The sequence below is a fragment of the Neovison vison genome, chromosome 1 (genome assembly GCF_020171115.1).
Source record: "Neovison vison isolate M4711 chromosome 1, ASM_NN_V1, whole genome shotgun sequence".
In the NCBI taxonomy this organism is placed as follows: domain Eukaryota; kingdom Metazoa; phylum Chordata; class Mammalia; order Carnivora; family Mustelidae; genus Neogale; species Neogale vison.
In genome coordinates this window covers 246,841,127-246,867,513 of record NC_058091.1, presented here as the reverse complement: position 1 = coordinate 246,867,513, position 26,387 = coordinate 246,841,127, and the positions used below count along the sequence as shown (strand labels likewise).

At 36.1% G+C, this 26,387-nt stretch overlaps 1 protein-coding gene across 3 annotated transcripts in view; it reads right to left on the bottom strand.

The window, feature by feature from the left end:
- The window catches only part of FNIP1 (folliculin interacting protein 1), a 151,133-nt gene that overhangs the window by 30,041 nt on the left and 94,705 nt on the right, over positions 1–26,387 (bottom strand). For all 3 annotated transcript variants that reach the window (XM_044228237.1, XM_044228255.1, XM_044228245.1), the window contains 5 exons: positions 24,811–24,946; positions 21,944–22,145; positions 17,960–18,045; positions 1,394–1,540; positions 352–521 (listed from right to left, as the gene is read on the bottom strand). In XM_044228237.1, coding sequence (XP_044084172.1) covers positions 352–521; positions 1,394–1,540; positions 17,960–18,045; positions 21,944–22,145; positions 24,811–24,946 — 741 coding nt within the window. The remainder of the gene's footprint in view (positions 1–351; positions 522–1,393; positions 1,541–17,959; positions 18,046–21,943; positions 22,146–24,810; positions 24,947–26,387) is intronic.

Sequence of the window (26,387 nt, the reverse complement as noted above, 5' to 3'; positions counted from 1 at the left end):
AGAGGCTACAGACTCCAGGAAACAACTGAGGGTTTTAGAAGGGTGAGGGTTGGGAGGATGGGGGAGCCTGGTGATGGGGTATTAAAGAGGGAGGACTGCATAGAGCACTGAGTGTTCTATACAAACAATGAATCATGGGACATTGCATCAAAAACTAATGATGTACTGTAGGTGAGTAAGATAACATAATAAAAATAAAATAAAATTTAAAAATTAGGGAAAAAATAGAATGGGGGGAATAAAAAAGAACATCTTATTTCTTAATTTTTGTTTTTGCTATAAAATAACTCCAGACAGCTACACAAAAGTATAAGTGTTAATGCATAATGTAAGGGTTTTCAGATTACATACCTAGTTGTGCCCAAAGTGGGTTATATGGATGAGTTTTTGCCAACATGTCCACACTCTGAGAGGAATGTTTTTCTAAAAATATTTTTATAGGTGGTTGTCCATTTGGCATGACCGTTGGAACCCAGGCAAGATGATTGGTCAGAACTGCAGTAATGAGTGCTGGCAAGAATCTGAAAACAAAATACATCCTATCAGACTCCAATCTGCTTTCATTAAACCTAATACAAAACGCAGCAACAGAATAAAGCAGAGACAGTACCTACTCTCATGTAGCCAAACAGCATAAAAAAAGGAGAGGAAAGAAGAAAAGACAGGCATATCACCTGGATGAAAATGAAAATGCAGTTTTTGGTTGGGTAGGAACTTAAAAAAAAAATCCTTAAAATAAAAACAGTATTCACACAGAGCTGTATCTGATCTTAATTACAAAGCAAAAAATGCCATTTTACTTGAAAAACTGGTTTCTTCTCAGTGTTTAATCTGCAAAATTAATGAAGCAACAGGACTATACATTTCCAAATTACTGAATGGGAAAACGAAGTAAAGTATTAAGCAAACTTTGTCTATTTAAAAAGAATAAAACCTCTAAATTACTCATTTGGATTCTAGGAATTTGATGAACGGTTACAAGCAAATAGTATGATAAAATATCACATTAAATATGTATTACTGGAATCCTGGCACCACTTCTCTCTTTTTCTTTTTTTTACTTATTTTCTCTAGAATGAAACTGCGTAAGTGAATGCAATTCACCAAAAAATGGGAAGCCTCAGAGAGTTCTGTAAGTTGTCAGGATGTTATGTTAACACATAATTAAAGACCTTTTTACTGTTTCTCATTCATTTCATTCATTTTACTGTTTTCTGTGGCTTTCATCCATATCCTATCTCTTATTTACATTTTTAATTCTATTTTGGTTATTAATAGTAAGAACTAATTCCCAAAAAAGTTAATTACTTTGCTTTTGTAACTGGGTTTGATCAAAATCTAGATATCAAGTTAAAGTACGTAATATCTAAGATATAAAGAGAGAAAGCCATACTGATTTTTGGAAGCATTTTCCATTAGAAAAGTGAATTCCTTCATGAAACGATGGCAAAGCTGGTTCTTTTCTGGAGTCCCCGACATCATTGTAAGCCAGACAGGCTCTCCAATTCGTGGCATTGTATAAAGATTACAAATTGTTGTTCTAAAAAGAGGAAAACACATTATGAAATTCATACTTCCCAGAATTACATACTCTTAAAAAGTTTATGTTACCAGTTTAAGCCTCACAGGTGGATTATTAAAGCTTTCAAGAGGACACAATGAGTCATTCCTTCTTTGTCACCAGCATAGTACCACAGGAAATGTTCTACACATGAACCCAAAATATGCTGGTTCTGGTGCAAGCTCTAGCCCCAACAACTGTGTGCCCTCGGATAAATTACTTCCCTATGTTAAGCATCAGTTTCCTCCACCTGTAAAATGAAAGCATAGGAGTGGATTAATTTCTAAAGCCCTTCCTTCTTCAACATCCCTAAAGTATATGCCATACTTAAATATAATGCAAATTATCAACAACCTACAAAAGAAAAATATTAGATAATAGCTTATCCATACACCCACTCAAAATAATAGTTGATCAGCAGCATTTTGTTGCCTATGTAGAGACTCTTCAGTAAAATTCGGAAGGACTTTTCTCAATCTCCTAAAGTTTTTCTTTGAATCAACACAAGAGAGCATTATTGCACAATTATGATGATGCTTTTCTGGCTGTCTCTAGCATTTACTGAGACAACAGCTAGTCCCATGACTTGCACTTTCTCCTTAAAGCTTCAAGGATATCTCTAAGATATCATTTTCCTCCTACGTTAATACCTATTCAGTCAAGTCCTACACACTCACTATATTAAGCAACTCCTACAAAGTTGAGGCTTAAGAAACTAGTTATCTCTTGGAAGATACAGAATGGTGCTGTACTTTCTACTTTCTGTAACAGTGCCATACGACAGAACTTTTGGCAGAGGTGGGAATGCTCTGTATCTATGCTATCCAAGACGGCAGCCACTAGCCACATAAGGTTACTGAACATGAAATGCGGTCAGTCTGATAAACTTAATTTTAAATTTAATTTTATTTTATTTAAATTAAATATCCACATGTGGTTAATGGCTACTATATTAGAAGTACAACTCTAGGAAGTTCTCTGAGATCTCTGCAAGCTCGAATACCTACTTCAGCATAATTCTAGCATAACACCTAGAATCCAAAAAGAGGAAAGAATTCTCTTGCCTGTACAAGTTGTACTGAATCTTGACCTAGTATGAACACAACATAACTGATAAAGATGATAAACAAGGGTCACATTAATGAATTTTTGGTAGGGCATAATATCATGGCTGAGAACTTTAAAATAAATGAATGACAAGAGTTAAAAGTATTTTATAGAGAAAAATATGATCCAAATATCAACTAGGAATATGTGAAAATGCTAAATGCTAAAGCCTACTAAGGATGTCTAGATAAGATGGAAAAGCAAACACCAGGGTTTAGCTCCTTTCCATTCTGATGTCTCAAATGAACATCCATTAAAGATTTGAAAACAGATAAACTACTGTAATAAATAAAAATGGAGAGTAATCTTATTTAAAATTTAAATTACAGATTAATAAAATTATGCAACTCAAACATGAGAGGAATGTTAAGTGAAGTGTTAAGGTAGATGAACATACAGGTTTATAGTCCTCAAAGAAGGGGACGGATGAGTACATAAAGGAGCTAATCTGCTTCACTGACACAAGAGGCTCCGGACACACAAGTTAAGTTGAGGACAGGAGTTATTCAGGACTATAAAATGGGAGATTAATTCAAGGTCTGTAAATGGTTGGTGATCCCTTTCTATAACCTATTTTCCCAAAGAATGACTACAGACAGAAGAGCAGATGTAGCAACTGCCTAGTCCTGAGAAGAAACAGGGCCCAAACCCTTCCTGATATTTGAATCCTTCAAAATATATAAACATACACAGTAAGTCTTTGTGGCTTTGTGGCATTAAAATGTGGTGGAAGAAGGGACAGCAATTAGGAGAAGAAAATGTCTTAAATATGCCCCTTCATGAAGTGATAATGAAAACAGGTTAAGAAACACTGCCCTAAAGTAAAGTTCTTCAGTTTGCCTAATCATAGTCATGCACAGAACTCCCAACTCGTATTTTAGTACTTTGCTCTCAACTACAGATGGGCAACCACAATATTGATACAAGGGAAAAGCCTTCAAGGAGAGAGGGACACAAACAGAAAAACGGAAACACACACACACACTCACTCACTCACACAAAAGGACTCATAGAGGAAATAATAATACATTCAGAAAAAGGGAAACATGAAAGAACATGTTTTTTACTAACAAAATAAACTCAAGAGAGAGAAGACAGAGGAAAATAGGTAAGAAAGTAGAAAATTTACCAAAACTGAAAGACAAGCTCGTGCTAGAGCTATACTGAGGCTTAATAACCAATGGGCAGGTATAAAGTCATGGCAGGAAATAAATATGCTCCAAGACTGATAAGTCAAGAAATAACTGCATTAAGTATATTGCTTAATAATGTGGAGGTAAATAACAGAATAGGTAACAGTTAAAAATAATGTTCTTGGGAGGGCACCTGGGTGGCTAAGTGGGTTGAGCCTCTGCCTTCGGCTCAGGTCATGATCCCAGGACTCTGGGCTGGAGCCCTGAATCGGGCTCTCTGCTCAGCAGGGAGCCTGCTTTCCTCTCTCTCTGCCTGTCTCACTGCCTACTTGTGATCTCTGTCAAATAAATAAATAAAATCTTAAAAAAAAAATAATGTTCTTGGGAAGTAAGAATGAGGATGGGAGAGATAGGACAGAGTTCCATTTCCTCTTCATTACTAGATTTCTGGGCATGTTTTCTTTGTTTCTTAACCATGTAAATATACTTTATGATAACAAGAAACACTATATACATGAGTGAATGAGATGATCAATTTGTTCTCCATGAGTTTCTTAAGCATATTTGTGACTACTACAAGTCCATGTGTCATAGGTCAGAACCAGTTCACTAACATTAGTATAGTGGTCCACTGAAATCATCAGTTCTAGAGTTTTGGTGTTTAAGGCTATGTACTATGACCTCAGGGTATATCAAATGTATAGAAGGCAAAGAAATTAATAATGCAATAGTGCTTCTCATTATATACAACTCTATGTTGTCATCGGCAATCTAGATTTAATAGGGCTTTCTTCTCCCCTAATGATTACTCCCTAATTTTCAGTGGTAAGCATGAATTTTTAGTCATATGACCCTTTTTTTATTTTCTGACTGACCCTAAAGAATGAAAGACTCCTTTAACTGGAAGGGAACTGTGGACCTGATTTAGTTTTCTTTGATATGCACAAAAGTCAGAGGGAGAATCCAAGAAACTCATCTTTGTGGCTCCAAACTAAACATGCTTCCTGTTTCTCTACATTTCATGGCTTCTGCATGCATGTGAATCATTTCCTTCCTCTTCTAAACTACCCAAAATCATTAATCATCTGGTCTCCGATAAACACATACTTTGATAATTGTCTAATTGCTAACTTTTAATAACAACTTAATTTTAAAATTAAGTATGATGGATCCTCATTATTTGCAGTAATGTCCTATAAAGCTGAGGCAAACAAAGAAGCAGTGAGCAATGAAATACTGTTCCTAAGGAAAATACATGGTCAGATTCCTATCAAGTCTCTCATCAACATTTTTATCAGCCTTTCAACACATAACCCTTTTTTAATGTGGGTTTCTGTTTAAAGACACCTTATTAATTTACTACTGATTCATTAACACTGAATTCACAGTCAATAGCGCTATAACTTATGCCTGAAGGAAGCTCACATGTCTTTTCTCTGTAAAGCCCATCATAGTTTTCCTGCACTTTGGAACATTAGATAGCATTTCAGCAATACACCAGGGGATGATTTTTAATAGCAAAATCACTAACCAACAGTGCAAAATGCCAGAGGGCAGAGGGCAAGACGGTGGAGGAGTAGGAGACCTAAATTTTGTCCAGTATCAGGAATTCAGCTAGATAGTTCTCAAACCATTCTGAACACTTACAAATACAACAGGTGACCAAAGAAAAGAATAGCAGCAATTTTATGAACACAAAAGCGACCATTTTCTGCAAGGTAGGATGTGCAACGCAACAGGAAATCAAAGAAAAGAATAGCAGCAATTTTATAAACAGAAGAGTGACCATTTTCTGGAAGGTAGGATGTTCAGAGAAGTGACTCTGAAGTGATATTTGGGAAGACAGACTGCAGGAGAAGAGAGCCTTCATCAGCCGGATCCTAGCAAGTGATAGAGCAATGGAACACAAAATTGGAACTTTTAGAAGTCTGCTCCCCTGAGGGAGGTCTCTCCCATGGCTAAGTTAGGGAGTGAAACCCTCTCTGTGACAGTGTGGTCTCAAGACACTCGGGTCAAAGAAAAATGAGGGGTGCCTGAGTGTGGAAGAGCTCCCAAGTATCAGAGAGGGAAAACCAACTGCAAAGCTGCAGCCAAGGAGAGGGCTGCCAGCTAGGGGTTGCCATAAACCATGATCTGTGGCACAGCTGGACCACTACTCATTGAGCAGGGACCCAACAAGCAGCAGATCCAGGAGATTCCCCTTTTTCGCCCTGGGAGGAGTGGCACGGGAGTGCACTGCAGGAATCTGCTGGGTTTGGAAACTCCAGACGGGGTTGTGTGCCAGAAAAAAAAAAATGCTCAGACACAGGCCAGGTGAGCAAGGAGTGTGGCCGGAGACCAGGGAGACAGGTATGATTGACTGGTTTTCTCTGAGAGCTGACGGAAGGGCCCGGGCCCCGAGTTTTCGGCTCCTCTGGGGCCAGAAACTGAGAGGCCGCCATTTTCATTCTCGTCCTCCAAAGTTGTACGGAAAGCTTCCAGGGAACAAAAGCTCCAAGAGCAAACCTCAACAGATTACTTAGCCTGTCCCCAGGAAAGGGCAGTGTAATTCCGCCTGGGACAAAGACATTTGAGGATCACTGCAAGAGGTACCTCCCCCAGAAGATCAGCAAGAACATTCAGCCAAAAGAAAGTCTATCCAGTCAATGAGAACTGCAAAACTCCAGTGTAGGGGAATATAGCACATAGAATTCATGGTTTTTTTCCCCATGATTCATTTTTCAAAGTTAATTTTTAAATTTTTCTTTATTTTGTTCTTTTTCTATTTTCTTGAGTTGTTCAACCAACATCTTATCTTATAAATTCCTTTTTAAAAATCTTTTAATTTTAATTTTTACAGTCATAGTCTATCCCTTCAGTGTATTTAACTGTGTGTGTGTGTATGAAAAACTTGTATATAAATTATTTTTCTTTCTTAAAGTTTTGGAATACAGTTTCTTCTAAATGACCAAAATAAACCCTGAACTCCTAAATCTTGTGTATGGCTTTGTTAGAGTCTCCTGCATGGTAACATTCTCTCCTTTTTTTTTTTTTTTAAAACATTTAAAAAAAATTTTTTCTTTCTTTCTCCAGCCAAGATCTTATCAATTTCTTTTTAAATATTTTTAAATTTTCATCTTTAGGGTCATATTCCATCCTTTCATCATATTTACCCTTATTTTTATATGTATATAAGTTTTTCTTTAAAATTTTAGAACACAGTTTCTTCTAACAGAGCAAAATACACCCAGAATCTAGTGCGTAGCTCTGTTCTATTCACTGGCCTGATCATATTCTTTCTTTCTTTTTTTTTTTTCTTTTTCCCTTTCTTTCCCCCCAGGTTTCAGATCTCTCCTGATTTGTTTAGTGTACATTTTTCTGGGGTCATTGTTACCCTTTTAACATTTTGTTCTTTCATCTCTTCTTCTATGGATATGACAACAAAATGGAAAAACTCACCTCAGAAAAAAGAATAAGAGGTGGTACTGCAGGGACCTAATCAATATGAACATTAGTAAGATGTTGGAACTAAAGTTTAAAATGACAATTATAGGAGCGCCTGGGTGGCTCAGTGGGTTAAAGCCTCTGCCTTCGGCTCAGGTCATGATCCCAGGGTCCTCGGATCGAGCCCCACATCGGGCTCTCTGCTCAGCAGGGAGCCTGCTTCCTCCTCTCTCTCTCTCTGTCTGCCTCTCTGCCTACTTGTAATCTCTGTCAAATAAAATAAATAAAATCTTTAAAAAAAATAAAAATAAATAAAATGACAATTATAAAGATACTAGCTGGGCCTGAAAAAAGAATAGACAATACTAAAGAATCCCTTTCAGGAGAAATAAAAGTAGTAAAATCTAACCAAGTCGAAATAAAAAAGGCTCTTAATGAGGTGCAATAAAAAATGGAGGCTCTAACTGCTAGGATAAATGAGGAAGAAGAGAGAATTAGTGATCTAGAAGACCAAATGATGGAGAATAAAGAAGCTGAGAAAAAGAGGATGAACAACTACTGCATCACGAGGGGAGAATCTGAGAGATAAGTGATACCAGAAGACAAAATATTAGAGTAATGGGATCCTAGAAGAAGAGAGAAGGGGGCAGAAGGTATACTGGAGCAAATTAGAGCAGAGAACTCCCCTAGGAAACAGGCATCAAAATCCCCTCAAAATTATTAAAAATAGGTCAACCCGGTCATTTAATAGTAAAACTTAAAAGTCTCAGTGAAAAAGAGAAAATTCTGAAAGCAGCTCGGGACAAAAGGTCTATAACCTATAAAAATAAAAACATTAGATTGGCAGCAGACCTATCCACAGAGACCTTGCAGCCCAGAAAGGACTGGCATGATATATTCCAGAGCACTAAATAAGAAAAATATGCAGCCAAGAATACTATATCCACCTAGGGTGTCAGTGGAAATAGAAAGATAGATAAAAAGCTCCCACGACAAAAAACCAAACCAAACCAAACCAAACAAAAAAACCACACACACACAAAGATAAAAGAATTTGTGAACACCAAACCAGACCTAAGCAAATATTGAAAGAGGTCCACTAAAGCAAAGAGAGAGCCTAAAAGTAATATCGAATAGAATGGAACAGAGACAATAACAGTCTCAGTCACCTTACAGGCAATACAATGGCACAAAATGCGTATCTTTCAATAGTTACCCTGAATTTAAATGGGCTAAATGCCCCAATCAAAGGCCCAGGGTATCAGAAAAATAAGACCCATCGATAATGCTGTTTCTAAGAAACTCATTTTATAGCAAAGACACCTTCAGATTTAAAAAGAGGGGGTGTAAAACAATTTACCATGCTAATAGACATCAAAAGAAAGCTGGGTTGGCAATCCTTAGACAAATTAGATTTTAAACCGAAGACTGTAATAAGAGATTAAGAGATATCATACTTAAAGGGTCTATCCAGCAAGATTTAATAATTTTAAATATTTATGCCCCAAACATAGGAGCAGCAATTATGTAAGCCAATTAATAACAAAATCAAGGAAACACATCAACAATAATACAATGATAGTATGGGACTTTAACAATCCCCCTCACTGAAATGGACAGATCATCTAAGCAAAAGATCAAATAGAGGCTTTAAATGACACAATGGACCAGAAGGACATCCCAGATACATTCAGAACATTCCATCCCAAAGCAACAGAATACCCACTCCTCTCTAGTGCACATGGAACATTCTCCAGAACAGATCACATCCTGGGTCACAAATCAGGTTTCAACTGGTACCAAAAGATTAGGATCATTCCCTGCATATGTTCTTTGAAAGAATTAGTAAGATTGATAAACCCCTGGCCAGACTTATCAAAAAGAAAAGACAAAGGACCCAAATTAATAAAATCATGAATGAAAGAGGAGAGATCACAACCAACACCAAAGGAATACAAACAATTATAAGATCATATTATCAGCAACTACACACCAGCAAATTGGACAACTGGGAAGAAGTGTATGCATTCCTAAAGACGTATAAACTATCAAAACTGAACCGGGGGGGGGGGGGAAACAGAACAGACCAATAAACAGTAAGGAAACTGAAGCATATTGTAATAAAAAATCTCCCAACAAGTAGGAGCCCAGGGCCAAAAGGCTTCCCAGGGGAATTCTACCAAACATTTAAAGAAGAATTAATACCTAGCCTCCTGAAACTATTCCAAAAAATAGAAATGGAAGGAAAACTTCCAAACTCATTTTATGAGGCCAGCATTACCTTGATCCCAAAAACAGAAAAAGAGAATCACAGACTAATATCCCTGATGAACATGGATACAAAAATTCTCACCAAAATACTAGCCAATAGGAGCAACAGTACATTAAAAGAATTATTCACCACGACCCAGTAGGATTTACTCCTGGGTTGCAAGGTTGGGTCAACATCCACAAATCAATATGATACATTAATAAAAGAAAGAACAAGAACCAAATGATACTTTCAATAGATGCAGAAAAAGCATCTGACAAAATACAGCATCATTTCTTAATTACAACTCTTCACAGTGTAGGGACAGAGGGTACATACCTCAGTATTATGAAAGCCATGTATGAAAAACCCACAACGAATATAATTCTCAATGGGGAAAAAGAGAGCTTTTCCCCTAAGATCAGGAACACAGCAGGAATGCCCACTAGCCCCACTGCTATTCAATGTAGTACTAGAAGTCCTAGCCTCAGCAACCAGACAACAAGAACAAATAAAAGGCATCTGAATCAGCAAAGAAGTTGTCAAACGCTCACACAGTGCAGGTGATATAATACTTTACAAGGAAAACCCAAATGACTCTACCCCCAAAACTGATAGAACTCATACAGGGATTCAGTAAAGTGTCAGGATATAAAATCAATACACTGAAATCAGTTGCATTTCTATACACTAACTGAGACAGAAGGAGGAGAAATTAAAGAGTTGATCCCATTTACAACTGCACCCCAAACCATAAGACACCTAGAAATAAACCTAACCAAAGAGGCAAAGAATCTGTACTCAGAAAACTATAGAATACTCATGAAAAGAAATTAAGACATAAAGAAATGGAAAAGGTTGTTCCATGCTCATGGATTGCAAGAATAAATATTGTGAAAATGTCTGTGCTATCTAGAGCAATCTACACACTCATTGCAATCTCTATCAAAATATCATCAACTTTTCTCAACAAAATGGAACAAATAATCTTAACATTTCTATGTAACCAGAAAAGACCCCCAACAGCCAAAAGAATGTTGAAAAAGAAAACCAAAGCTGGTGACATCATAATTCTGGACTTTGAGCTCTATTACAAAGCTGTAATCATCAAGACAGAACAGTACTGGGAAGAATACAAAAAACAGACACCTAGATCAATGGAATAGAACAGAGTGCCCAGAAATGGACCCTTAACTCTACGGTCAACTGATCTTCGACAAAGCAGGAAAGAATGCCCAATAGAAAAAATACAGTCTCTTCAACAAATGGTACTGGGAAAACTGGACAACGAAAAAAGGAAGCTGGACCATTTCCTTACACCACACACAAAAGTAGACTCAAAATGGATGAAAGTCCTAAATATGAGACAGGAATCCATTAAAATCCTTGGGAAGAACACAGACAACAATCTCTTTGACTTTAGCCCTAGCCAACTTCTTCCTAGAAACATCACCAAAGGCAATGAAATCACACCCTGAAATCACACCCTGAAGTAAAGTCAGACATTTAACCCACTCAGCCACCCAGGCGCCCCTAATAAAGTATTTTTAAGATTACGTAAGAATGCTTAACTCACTTAAATAGTCTTTCATATCTGTATAGTAACTGAAGTAAAATAAACTAGTATAAAAGGAAAGGTACACAGTCACACATTTGCAATGATTTTATAACTCACACATACTGTAAATTCTGGGCAATATTAAAATTCTAAAGCTAGGCCATATAGATTACCTAATAACATGCCAATTAATTCATAGGTATTCTACAAGGAATGAATCTTCTGACAATATTTACTATGCTAGTAACCTCAGCTGGATCTATGATGGCAGTTTCCTCAGACTTCAAATAGGGACACTTGGCCTTTTTCCACAACGTTTGTGACTGCAGAGAAGAAACTATCCTGCTTCTCCCTCTGCCTCTGCCTGCCACTCTGTCTGCCTGTGCTTGCTCTCGCTTCTCTATGACAAAAAAATAAAAATCTTTAAAAAAAGAAACTATCAATCCAATAACGCAAAGTAACATTTCCAAGTGCACGGGCAAGTACTAACTGCTTTGTAATACTGCAAAATGTGAAACTCAGAATACTGCAGCATTCTTTAAGGCATATAAGCAGAAAGAATTATTCAAACACATATTTGTAATAATTCCAGTCTAAAGTCAACTGAACAATACAAATAAAATAAAAAATTTAAAATATTAACAAAATACCCAATCATTCATAGCACATTTCTTTTACTTTAAAGTTATACTATCCACCTGAGGAAAAGCAAAACTCTTAAGAATCTTTGGTTGAACTTTCAGGAAAACTACAGATTAAATTTAGAAATTTGGAAAGATTAAAACTTTTCATACTTCTCAAAACCACTCATTTCCATGACAAAGGCATAGCTTATAGGTTTCTCAAAGAGAAATCACTCTAGAATTCTTTTTCTGGGTTATGCAATTAAAGTAAAACTTTCCAGCTATGTAAATACAGACGAACTAGGCTATAAGGGAATGTGTGAAGAGCAAAGCTGTCATAAACCATAAGAAATACATAAAAAACCATTGTACCCAGCTAATAATGTTTTAACTTAATATGGTATTAGGTTCAACATGTCTTAGTTCCAATGAAACGTAAGAACTTTTCCCACTGCATGTAATCTCTCTCAAGAATTTCTAAGCCCAGAAACTCATTATTTCAAAGTAAAATTATTCTCAAATGCTGACTCGGACATCCACTCTCAGGGCTATACAGCCGAAACTGCTGTACAAAGCAAGATTGCAAGTATACCTAGCATTGTAGTAGTATAGGCTTGGCAATTTTTCTCCCTGAAAACAGTTTAAGCTAGTAATTCCCAAACAGACTGTGAAATAAAAATGCAAGGCTCTCTAGACCTCTAGGAGTTTGGGAAACAGTTTTCATTATGTCTGCCTGGTTATTAGCTCAGCACCATATTTTTGTTTGTAATCAGTGGTATTTAATATAGTTTAACTTCCAAACAAAATCAATTTGAGTTTTAACTAAATGGAAGTATTCCAATTCTATTTCAATTCAGCGTACTCTTACATAAAAATATTGATTAAAAAATATCTGAACTTCCAATTCTAGCCAAAATGTAAAGAGCCTGGAAGTCATCTCATCACTTTACTCCTCAAAAGAAAAAGGCTGAACAAACTGAAAATCAATGACTTTTCTTAGCTACATCACAGAATTGAGGTCTGAGGATAAAACATCACCCCAAAAACTAAACAAGAATCATAGCTAAGACCACCTTTCCTGAAGCGAACACTTCTGTAACTGGTAGGCCAATAACTGGTAGGAACAATTAAAAAGTAACTGATGAATTTGGTGGTACAATAAATATGAACTACCACTGAATGAGTAAAAAACTCTTTAGGTACCAGTTTTAGAAAGACTGCCACACTTTAAGGGAGTACCATCAGATTTCCAGAATGAGGATCAAAGAAACATCCTTTTGTGTTTCAGATAGGGAGGAATTCTAACAATTTTTAAGTGCACCGAGGGCATTCTCCAAAACAAACATCTGCCCTCCGAGAGTCCAAGTCCAACTATACCAGTGTCTTATCTGACCTAAGAAATGGGCATTTAAACACCTCAATTGTTACTGGCCTTCCACACTCATCTATCAGGAGCAAAATAAAGACCAAGAAATGCTTCTGAAGGTCAAAATCCAGGAATTCAAGCTCATTTAAAAAACACTACGATCTGATCACAAGATTATAGAATACTTCCTCCCCATGCCCAACACCTCACCACTGGACCATTTCAACAAAATACGCTAAAAGACAATAAAAACACAGTCTGAAGAGACAAAGCATCAGAATCAAACTCAGATCTAAGACACAGATTTTTGTTATTATCAGATAAGCAAATAACTATGATTGCTACGTAAATGGTTCTAAATGTATAGCTCTAAATATACTAAATAAATAAAGTAGATTAACATGTACGACCATATAAGCAATGTAAGCAAAGAGATGGAAAGAGATGGAAATATTTTAACTAAAAGAAACTTCGATTTAACAAAATTTGTGGTATGGAACAAAAGCAGTGCATATAGGGTAATTTACAGAACTTAATGCATATATTCAAGAAGAAGAAACATCTGAAAACAATAATCTCAGTTTTAATTTTGGGAAACGAGAGAACGATGAGCAACATAAACCTAAAGCAAGTAGAAGAAAAGAAGTATTAAAAGTTAGATCAGGAGTGCTCGCTTCGGCAGCACAGATACTAAAAAAATTAGATCAGGAATCACTGGAATTGAAAAGAGAATACCAACAGATTAAAACTCAACAAGACTAAACCTAATTCTTTGAAAAGATAAATAAAAGTAATTAACTTCTATCCAACATAAGCAAGAAAAAAGAGAAATGACACAAATTACTGATACAAGAAATGAAAGATGGGTCATTACTACTAATTGATAAACAATTACAGGATAATTAAGCAAAAATAAACTCTATGGCCACCGAATTTATTGACTCTAATGGTCCCTGAGAGACAGAGAAGTACCAAAAATTATGTAAGACAGAGATAACCTGGAGAGTCCTATGCTTATTAAAGAAATTAAGTCAGTAATTAATAACACTCATCAAACTAGAAATAAAGGAGACTTTTTTTTTTTTTGGTAAGACTTTATTTACTTGAGAGAGAGAGCAGAGAGGGAGGAGGAGAAGGAGAACCCTGCTGAGGGATACTAGGATCAGAACCCAAGTGGAAGGCAAACACTTAACCAACTGAGCCACACACAGGCCCCCTGAAGGAAACTTCTTTACCTTGATAAAGACTATCTACAACAAGTTACCATTAACACCATGCTTAATCATGAGGAACTTGAAGCTTTCCCACTAAAATACGGTACAATGGAGGGGCGTCTGGGTGGCTCAGCTGGTTGAGAGCTGTACTCTTGATTTCGGCTCAAGTCACAGTATCAGGGTTGTGAGATCAGGCCCCTATTGAAGGGCTCTGTGCTGGCACAGGGATTACTTAAGATCCTCTCTACCTCTCCCTCTACACCCCCACCCTGAACTGCTCATGCTCTATTAAAAAAAAAAGGAAAGGATAGGAGAGGAGAGGAGAGGAAGATGGGAAGCAGGGAAGGGAAGAAGGGAGGGAAGAAGGGGAATAGGGGAGAGGAAGGGAAGCAGGGAAGGGATGGGGAAGGGAAGGGAAGGGAACGGAAGAAAAAACCAACACCCAAAACTCTGATGGAATTAACAAGTGATTACAACAAGGTCACAGCTAAGGTTACTATACAAAGGTCAGGGACACAGGGATGAGAGATAGATAGATAGATAGATAGTGTTAGGCTAAGTGAAATAAATCAGAAAGGTATACATGATTTCACTTACAGGTAAAATTTTTAAAAATAAATAAATAAATAAATAAACAGACAGAAACAAACTCATAAACAGAGAATAAACTGGTGGTTGCCACAGAGGATCATGTGGGGAGATGGGTGAAATAGGTGAAGTGGTTAAGAAGTGCCAATTTAAAGTTAAAAAATAAAAAAGTCACAAAGATGAGAAGTACAGCATAGGAGTATAGCCAATAATATTGTTGATAATGTTGATGTGACTACCTTATCATGGTGAACAGTGAGTAATATGTAGAATTGTCATATCATGATGATGTACACATGAAACTAATGTAACACTGTATGTCAACTATACTTCAAAAAATATATACACATATATACAAAAGTTCATTGCTTTCTTATATCCCAGCAACAAACAGTTGAAATTTGAAATTATAAACACAGTACCATTTATGTTAATACCAAAAAAACCCTCATCCTGAAATACTTAGGTAATAATCTTTTAAAATGTACAAGATCTGGGGCATCTGGTTGGCTCAGTCAGTTAAGTGCCCAATTCATGATTCTGGCTTGGGTCATGAGATCAAGCCCTGTGTCAGGGTAGGCACTGGGCGTGGTGTGTGCTTAAGATTCTCTCTTTTCCTCTGCCCCTCACTCCTCCCCATCAAAAGTATAAGATCTATAGAAAAAAAAGAAACATAAAAAAAACTCTGATTTAAGGAATTAAAGAATACCTAAATAAATGGAGAGATATTCCATGTTCATGTATAGGAAGACTCTATTGCTAAGATGCCACTTTTTCCCAATATGACCTAGAAATTCAATACAATCTCAATCAAAATCACAGCGAGTTATTTTGCAGATATCAACAAAGTGATTCTAAAGTTTATATGAAGAGGCAAAAAGACGCATAATAACCAACATAAAATGAAGGGGAAGAACAGAGTTGGAGGGCTCCTACTACCTAACTTTAAGAACTACTATGGGGCGCCTGGGCAGCTCCAACGGTTAAGTGTCCAACTCTTGATTTCAGATCAGGTCATGATCTCAGTCAAGGTCGTGAGATGGAGCCCCGCATCCAGCTCAACGCTCAGCACACAGTCAGCTTGAGATTCTCTCAATCCCTCTCCCCCTACCCCACCCCAATTATGTGCATGCGTGGCATGTGTGCACGTGCTCTCTCTTTAAAATAAAATAAATAAATCTTTTTAAAAAATTGTTCTAAATTCCATCTAGAAATGCTGAGGGAATATATTATTTTCCATATACTTCATCTATAAGAAACATTTATTATAATGTTTTAATTATAAACAGTACCTGAAAGATAACAATTTGAATTCTTTTTTATTTTTTAATTAACATATAATGTATTATTAGCGCCAGGGGCACAGGTCTGTGAATCCTCAGGTTTACACACTTCGCAGCATTCACCATAGCACATACACCCTCCCCAATGTCCATAACCCCACCACCCTCTCCCTAAACCACCCCCTGCCCCTGCAACCCTCAGTTTGTTTTGTGAGATTAAGAGTTTCTTATAGTTTGTCTCCCTGCTGGATCCTATCTTGTTTCATTTATTCTTTTCCTACCCCCCAAGCCCCCCATGTTGCATCTCCACTTCCTCCTATCAGGGAGATCATATGATAGTTGTCTTTCTCCAAACAATCTGAATTCTTAAGGTACAGGTATGAACAAATAAAATTATGATAATTCTACATATAATTCATATACAAAGAGCAATGATGCCAATGAACTGAAGGAACATACTGATTAAAAATACTTTATTACTGAATTAGTATTCAGTGCATGTAGTTTCAGTGTTGCAAGATGAAAAGGTTCTGGAGTTTTGTAATAAAATTTAACACTATTGAACTGTACACTTAAAAATGGTTAAGACGTTAAATTTAATGTTATGTGGGGTTTTTTACAACTATAAAAAACTTTTAATACTTTATTACAGTATTTGTTAGTATGCTTCATTCAGTAGCATAGGACAGGCCTGAAGTTAACATGCTAAAATATAATAATAGCAGAAACATCAGTTCCAATATAATTTGCATTTGTGCAAATTATTTCCTTCCAAGACCAAAAAAGAAAAACTGATTTCTCTAATTTGTTTTTCATTTCCCCTCATCACTGAGTTTACTAAACAAAAATGGAAGATTTTTAAGCTTACTTTTAATGGCTATATCCTAAAAATTATAGTAAATAAAAGGTGAATGACTAGTAAATTTTATCTTTCTCAATAATTGAGTCCAGTGGATAATTATTACACAATAGCCACAAAGTAAATGTTTTCAACTTAAATAAATTAAAAACATGATAAAATACTCCATATTGGTTAGGTTATTTTTACCATGCAATTTCCACTTAATACTTCTCTATAACTCAATTTCAAAAATCATACAGAACATTATTGAGGTAATAAGGTCTCTCATTTTGAGAGAAGTTAAAAAAAAAGAGAAGATACCAGATTTACTTCCACTGTGGTTTATTATAACATAGTATGAGGAAAATGAAAAATAAAAAAAACAAGCAAAGTTGAAAACAAACATAGGTTTTCCCTTACTGTCAAATTTACTAAACACACCACTCCTTAGTCATCTCCATTAACAAAATATGTGTGTGTATCCGTGTGTGTCTGAGTGTCTGGTTGTGTATGACGTGCCTAAAGTTTCATCATAACAATCCTGAAATATCACAAGCTAAAACAGGCTCTCACTTCAAAATGTAACAGTCCATTTAAACCAACAATCCAGGAGATCTCTGCCCCAAAATGGGACCACAACAAATAAGTAGCCAGTTTTTCTAAAAATGAGATACATAAACTACTGGTAATAATAAACCTTAAGTGGTACACTTCACCCAAGAGAGAGGACAAAGCATGTTTCTGGCGAACAAGGGTCTCCCTCCTCTAGTCATATTTGTTTCTGGAATGCTTTGGTACTAAAACCATGCCCCTGATGAATCCCAAATATGCTTGAATCCCTAAAACAAGTGATACTTAATAACAGAAGCCAGTGGCCTAGTGAATTATACCTTCTCTTGTCCATGGGACCAAGAAATTTAAATAATTTTATCAGAAAAACCTAAAGCAAATAAATCTTCCTGTGTACACTACTAGACAACTCTAAATTATGAAAAGCTAGAGATTATGTACCTGAATTCATTTAGGGCATCAACTATTCGATTATATGCCAAACTCCTCTGATTGGCATCAGCTGATCTCCGGCTCATTTTCATAGCCTTGGAAGCAATGAAATAGTTAATTCTTATACCAATCACAAGCAAAAAATGGGAGAAAAAAAAAAGTGAAGGACAAAATCACTTATTTCCACAACACTCTACCATCATGTAAAGAAGGTACATACATTTACAGAGGCTTTCTTTTTTGCACATCTGATCATTAACAGTTACAACAAAATTCAAATTTTCCAAATGTTAAATCTCTTACTGAAACTCTCAAATGGCAATACTAACATAAAAAAAACTGATGTTAACAGTTTCTGGGTTACATAAAACCACCATTTTCTGGTTTTTTTTTTTTTTTTTTTTAACATACAGAGCAAGATACAATAACTCAGTAACAATGGCATTTTCATCTAGCATTTTCACAGAGAAGAGCTCGTTAAGTATACCTTTTTAAAAATCTAAAACATTAGGATTCTATTGAAAAGTATCTCAAGTTATTCATAATATTTTCTTTATTAAAAACATATTTAGTCAAGGTTGAGAGGTTTTGCTTTAGACAGACAAAAAGTGGATCAGGATTAGGATGTGAATGTCAAAAAGAACTTTAATTTTTAGACATTTTAAAGAGAATGGATTTCTGCATTACTTATGTAATTAAAAATCAATTTTAAAAATTTTAAACATATATTTCAGAGGTCAGACTACTTTAAGGCCAGAAATCATGTTCATGCACATCTAAAAGCTTCATAACATAAACGTGAAACTTTGTTTTCATAAACTGTTGAGATTCCCAATTTATTTAAAAAAAAAAGAGTGAATATTCTTTAGCTAGAACTAAAACTAAACTTTATCAGCAGTAAAAATGTACAATTACAGTATAGATTTCAAAAGGTGGCACAAGCTTCAAAATAATTCCCAAGGTACCGAGAAACAAAATCCATATATTTTCATTAAAAAAAAACAAAAAAAACAAATAAATGATACTGTCAAAACTGACCCTAAAAGAAAACTTCTCTGGATGGTCCACTGTTTACGATATTCTATCACTAATTAACAGCTATAGAACTTTTAAAATTAAGTTCTGTTTATTTATATAAAGATACTCATCCATTAAGCTTTATTTTTCAGTTATAGTAAGAAAATGAGATTTTAAACTTGCTGAACAAATACTGAAACAACTATAAGGACTGCAATGTATGCTTTTTGGTTATAAAATGGTCAAAGCATTAAAACACGTAAAAAGTAATCTATAATGAGTTCTATACTGCCTGAATATTTCAAGTTTTATACAAAACTTCAAACCATTCTCCCAGTAACTCAAAATGTCCCTTCATTCGCAGCTAAATATTATGTGTATTGACTTTGGCAACATTGATTACAAAAAGGGACAGCTGCCAACTGAAGAAAATGTCACCAAGGTCTAACTTCTGAAAAAAGCAAAAATGGCCATTACTCATTTGTTCAATTAAAGATGTATTGCTAATGATCTATTTGTCCTCTGACAATTTAACGTGAATAACAAACATCAGTGTACTCTCTAGAGGCAGATGAGACTTAGTCACTGCTGGGTTACCAAAATGCACCCTTGCTTTCAAGACCACTCTAATTGGTCCTCCTCTCCCTAGCCTTCTGAATTCTACTCTCTTAAAAAAAAAAAATACTGCTAAATTAATCTTCCGAAAGCACAATTTGGAGACGGCTTTAACAACAATGTCAAAACTTGTGGTTAGCATTCGAGATTCTTTGTGGTCTGGTTCTCATAAAATCTGTCAACCATACCACCCACTACCCCTCTTCTATCCTTTCCCTTCTGTATACTGTCAATGGGATTAAGAATTTAGTTATTCCCAATGATTCGTTACTTTAACTTCCTGGGAATCTCTTAAAAATAATAGGGAAACTTCACCATGGTATTAATTCCAGTGTAGTTACAATTATGAAAGAGTAAAAATGACTTAAAAGAAAAACTGTTACTTGAGGAAATCCTCTCAAATATATTTAAGAACAATTTACAATGACATGAGAAGTGTATATATTAACAATGATGAGTTTTTAAAAATGGGCACATAATTAAAATAATATGGACACAGAACAATCCCAATCGAGTAAAAATAAAATATACATAGAAAAGGCCTGGGAAGACTTTAAGCAAAATGTTACAGAGTTATTTTTGGGTGGCAAGTATATCAATTTTCTTGCTATTCAGCTATATTCAATTTTCAAAGCTTTACGTTTAAAAAATCCTACATATCCTTTAAGATCCAGTCCAAATGTGACATCTTCTCAAAAGGAAGTCCTCTTCTTTTCCTATGAGCTTGTCTTTTTTAGTTATTCTTATGATCTATCTTATATTCATAATTTTACTTGTATATAAATTTATCATATCCACTATCAGGAGCATGGGACACAACTATCACTCTTAAATTCTTAAATCTTTCCCTTCATTTGGTGCCCCTCAAAAAAGTATTCCATCTTATTTTCCCTGTTACTTGAATGGCCAATTCCATTACTCTCTGCAGTTCTTTCTCAACTCTTCAAATTTTAACTGCTGAAATGCTCCAGAGATCAAGTGTAGGATCTCCTCTCCTTTCTTCTATTCCTCAGTTTCATGTCTTCAAATATCATCAATGCATTGATGATTACCTAGCCTGGTCTCCTAAAGTCTAGACTCATATAACCACTTAGATGTCCAAGAGGCCTTTCAAACAAATACCTGACTTTCCTCCACCCAACCTGTTCCATCTTACTACCGGTAACTCCATCCTTCTTACTGCTCAAGTGAAAAATCTCAAGCCAGCCTGTACTGTTCTCCTTTCCACACACACCAATTGAGTCCATCAACTAATCTCATTAGCTCTATTTTCAAAACATATCCAGAATCCGACCACTACTCATCAATTCTATCACCTAACTGATTTGAGTATCCAACATCTCTCACTGTATCACTGCAACAGTCTCCTATTTTGTTCCCATAGCATCCACCTTTGCCTCTGGAAGTCTATTCTTCATAAGCAGTAGGAGTGAACCTCATAAATACTGTCATTCCTCTGCTTTGGTTTCCCATCTTTTTTTTTTTTTGGTTTCCCATCTTAAGAGTAAATGCCAGTGCCCTTGTGATGGTATCCTAAAAGTGTGTACATAATCTGAAGTTACTTCTAAACCAGACACTTTGGCCTCCTTACTTTGCTCAAGCATCAGGGTTACTCCTGACACAGGCCTTTGCCCCTGCCTAGATTCCCTCATATAGTTGCATCTCACTTCTTCCATATCTCTGGATCAAATGTCATTCTATCAGGAACCATCATGACTAGGCAACAAAAATCAGAATATCTCCATCCAGCATTCCTTATAAACCCATTTTATTTTTCTCCATAACATTTATTATCATCAAAAATCATGTATTTGGGGCACCTGGGTGGCTTAATTGGTTAAGTGTCTGACTCTTGATTTTGGCTCAGGTCATGATCTCAGGGTCATGAGACAGAGTCCTGCATGAGGTTCTGTGCTGGGTGTGCAGCCTGCTTAACATTCTCTCTCTCCCTCTTCCTCTGCCTTTCTCTCTGCTTGTGCATGCATGCTCTCTCTCTCTCTCAAAAAAAAAATAATAATAAGTAAAAATAAAAATAACCATAAACATAAAATAAAACTTATAAATTCATTTGTTTATTTGCTGCCTCATGAGGTCTAGAGTGTTGCTTTTTTCCCATATTACCTACACTTGCTAGAATAGTGCTTGTCATGAATGGATGAATGACTTTGTAACATATATTAGGCAGTAAGCTGCCTGAAAAGAGCTGAAGTCTATTTTGCATCTCCAGAGCACTTTGTAGGGTAATTGCAACTGTGGCTGTTAATTTTTCTGCCAAATGAATAAACATAATACTAAATAAGGAGAATAAGAGTCAGAGGAAAATAAAGGACATTAACAAACCAACAACATGACTGTGCTTACCTGTTCTATTGCACTCTTTAGTTTGTTCATGTGGCTTTCAAAGAGAGGAAAATGTGAAAAAAAGAATTCATTAAATTTGTTATTTTCATCTTCATCTTTGGATAATGAAAAGATTACCCCAATTGCAATCTTCTTTTTTCTCACAATTCCTGGGTTAGGGCCACAGCTTTCATCTGACAGATTAAAGCTTTCTTCTATAGACCTTAAAAATAAAAGTTTTTTTTTTTATTAAAAAAATACAAAAATAATTAAATTCATAGTTTGAGTCCTTCCTAACTAAATGTAGACTTAAGTATTTTTTTTCTGTTTTATCAAGTAAATCTAAAAATGCATATCAACTGCTATCTCATTTAGCAATCTACTGGCTTTTCTTTCATACTCACATTTTTTTAAATTAATTAATTTATTTGACAGACCGAGATCACAAGTAGACAGAGAGTTAGGCAGAGAGAGAGAGAGAGAGGAGGAAGCAGGCTCCCCACCGAGCAGAGAGCGGGATGTGGGGCTCAATCCCAGGACCCTGGGATCATGACCTGAGCCAAAGGCAGAGGCTTAAGCACTGAGCCACCCAGGCACCCCCCCCAATACTCACATTTTTATAAGAAATTTTAACAGAGAGTCAGATTGGGAACATTTTTGTTCAATTAGAAGTCACTAAAAAAAGGAGGTAACTTCCAATTCATAACCAATCTAAAATGCCTGAATTTTTAGGTTTATAACTGAGTCTGATGTAATTCACTGTTCTATGATCTACTTATGTCTCTCCTTTTGATTCCAGAAATAATAAAAAAAAAAATAAGGACTAAAGGGATTAAGTAAAAGAGGAAACAAGAAGTTACATTATTTATAGCTGCTTAATATAGACTAAAAAAAAGATCTTTCAAGAATGAATGAACTTGCCTAATTACAAACACGAAAAACTGAAGTATCAAAACATGCAGTACATTAATCAAACACCTAAACAGAAGGGCTAACACTATAAAAACTTTTAGGAAAAACATAGGGTAAAATATTTAAGCTACTGAATTTGGCAATGACTTCCTGGATATGACACTCAAAAGTACAGATAACTAAAGAAAAAAGAAATAAACTGGACTACATAAAATTAAAACTGCTGTGTACTGGGGCGCCTGGGTGGCTCAGTGGGTTAAGCCGCTGCCTTCGGCTCAGGTCATGATCTCAGGGTCCTGGGATCGAGTCCCGCATCGGGCTCTCTGCTCAGCAGGGAGCCTGCTTCCTTCTCTCTCTCTCTCTCTGCCTGCCTCTCCATCTACTTGTGATTTCTCTCTGTCAAATAAATAAATAAAATCTTTAAAAAAAAAAAAAAACTGCTGTGTACCAAAGGACACTGTCAAGAGAATGAAAAGACTACCCATGGAATGGGAAAAAATTCAGCCAAGCATATGTCTGATAAAGGATTAGTATCTAGAATATGTAAAGAACTCCTATACTTCAACCAACAAACCTAAATAAAAAATGGGCACAGGGGCGCCTGGGTGGCTCAGTGCATTAAAGCCTCTACTTTCGGCTCAGGTCGTGATCCCAGGGTCCTGGGATCGAGCCCCACATAGGGCTCTCTGCTCGGCAGGGAGCCTGCTTCCCCCTTTCTCTCTGTCTGTCTCTCTGGCTACTTGTGATCTCTGTCAAATAAATAAATAAAATCTTTTAAAAAAAAAAATGGGCACAACACTTGTAACAGGCATTTCTCCAAAAGACAGACACACAGACAATAAGCACATAAAAACATACTCAATAACACTAGCTATTAGTGAAATACAAATCAAAACCACAATAAGATACCACTTCATACCCATCAGGATGGCTATTATCAAAAAAACAGAAAATGACTATTGGAAAGAATGTGGAGAAATTAGAATTCTGTGCATTTCTGGTAAGAATGTAAAAATGGAAAGGCCACTGTAGAAAACAATATGGAATTTTCACAAAACTTTAACCACAGAATTACCCTATCTCCCAGCAATTCCACATCTGGGTATATACTCAAAAAGAATGAAAGGAGGAACTCAAAAAGGGTATTTGTATACCCAAGTTCATATCAGCATTATTTGCAAAAGCTGAAAGTAATCCAATTAGCAACAATCACACCTCAGATAAACCTCATTGCCTACAATACTGTCACTGCTCAAAGCTAGGTGAAAGCAATCCAAATGTCCATCAACAGACAAGTGGATAAATAAAGTGTGATAAATACACACAATGGAGTATTAATCAGCCCTAAAAAGGAATAAAACCCTAATACATGCAACAACACAGATGAACAATGAAGACATGCTAACTAAAATAAGCTAAATATAAAAGGATAAATATTCTATGATCCCACTTATATCAGGTTTGTAGAGAATTCTCAAATTCAGAGAGACAAAAAATAATATTTTGAATGGTAGATGCCAGGAGCCAAGGGTAGGGAGGAATGGGGAGTTACTGCTTAATGGGTACAGCTTCAATTTGGGGAAATAAAAAAGTTCTGGACATGAATAGTGACGATGGTTGCATAACAATGTGAAGGTACTTAAAATGCCACTGAACTATACACTAATATCAGTTAAAACTACCAATAATTTAACAAATGGAATATTTTAAAAGTTTCAAGACTTAAAATACACAAAATACAAACCTGGGCTCTAAAAAGAACCATTCAGAATTGTGTTTCAGGAATTATTCAGGACACCTGGGTGGCTCAGAGGCAATTGCCTTCAGCTCAGGTCATGATCCTGGAGCCCCAGGACTGAGTCCCCCCTCTCACGCTCTCTCTTTCTCTCATTCTCCCTCTCAAATACATAAATAAAATCTTTTAAAAAAAAAATAAGGAACTATTCAATTTTATTATAGTGAAGGTTCCAACTTACCATCTAGGAAATACCCCATTCTCCAAGCTTGTTGTTTGGCTGCGTCGCCAACGTCGCTGGTAACTGCTGGCACAACTTCGGGTAAGTGAGGAGTTTGGAGAGGGAAATGGTGTAATAAGCAAGCTGCTCAGAGATGCTGTCAGGTCAAAATAAAAACAAGTATAATGTAAACATTTAAAAGTACATCAATAATAACTAAGCATAAAGATAATTTTTTTTAAAGATTTTATTTATTTATTTGAGAGACATAGCGAGAGATAGCACAAGCAGGGAGAGGGAAAAAGGGAAAGGAGGAAGCAGTCTTCCTGCTGGGCAGGGAGCATGACACGGGGTTCGATCCCAGAACCCTGGGACCATGACCTAAGCTGAAGGCAGAAGCTTAACCAATTGAGCCACCCAGGGGCCCCAAGATAAATTTCTTTTTAACAAATTTAATAGTGATTCAAATTTTTCATTTTGTTTCATGAACTTCTAAAATTTCCATTTTAAAAAAATAACATTGTTGGGACGCCTGGGTGGCTCAGTTGGTTAAGCAGCTGCCTTCGGCTCAGGTCATGATCCCAGCGCCCTGGGATCGAGTCCCACATCGGGCTCCTTGCTCGGCGGGGAGCCTGCTTCTCCCTCTGCCTCTGCCTGCCATTCTGTCTGCCTGTGCTCGCTCTCTCACCTCTCTCTCTGATAAATAAATAAAATCTTTAAAAAAAAAAATAGTAACATTGTTGCTGGAGCAAAGTCCCAGAGCAGAAAATTCATATACTAATAGTGCATTGGAAAGAGACTCTGAGACACTCCCCTTTTTATAGTCTTACTCCCACCCCTACTTGAGAAGAAAGGGCTAATTTGAAACAAGCATTACTTCTTCAGCCATGAGACTGTCCTCTAACTTAGCTGAACACTTAGTCCTTAAATTTAAAGAAGTATGATGTGATTCAGGTTTTTAAAATTATTTTATCTTTTTGAAGTTTGTATTTAAATTCTAGTTAGTTAATATACAGTATAATATTAGTTTCAAGTGGACAATATACTGATTCAGCAGTTCCACACAATATCCCCTGCTCATCACAATAAGTGCATGCCCATCCCCTATTTAACCCATCCCCTCACCCACCTCCCTTCTCGTAACCATCAGTTTCTGTAGTTAAGAGTCTGTGTCTTGGTTTGCTTCTCTCTCATTTTTTCTCCCTTGGTCATTTGTTTTGTTTCTTAAATTCTACATATGAGTGAAATCGTGTTTATCTTGCTCGCATTGACTTATTTCCCTTAGCTCAATACCCTGTACCACCATCTGTGCTGTTGCAAATGGAAGACTTTATTCTTTTTTATGTCTTAGTAATATTCCACTGTATAAATACACCAAATCTTCCTATATCTACTCATCAGTTGATGGATACTGGGGCTGTTTCTATAATTTGGCTATTGTAAATAATGCTGCTATAAACATACATTGTAAACTGCATAAATGTGCATGTATCCCTCTGAACTAATATTTTTATATTCTTCGGGTAAACAGTACTGTAAGTGTTGGACTAATGTGATACCTTTTAATGCAGCAGCTAGATTTTAAGAACAAAAGTTCT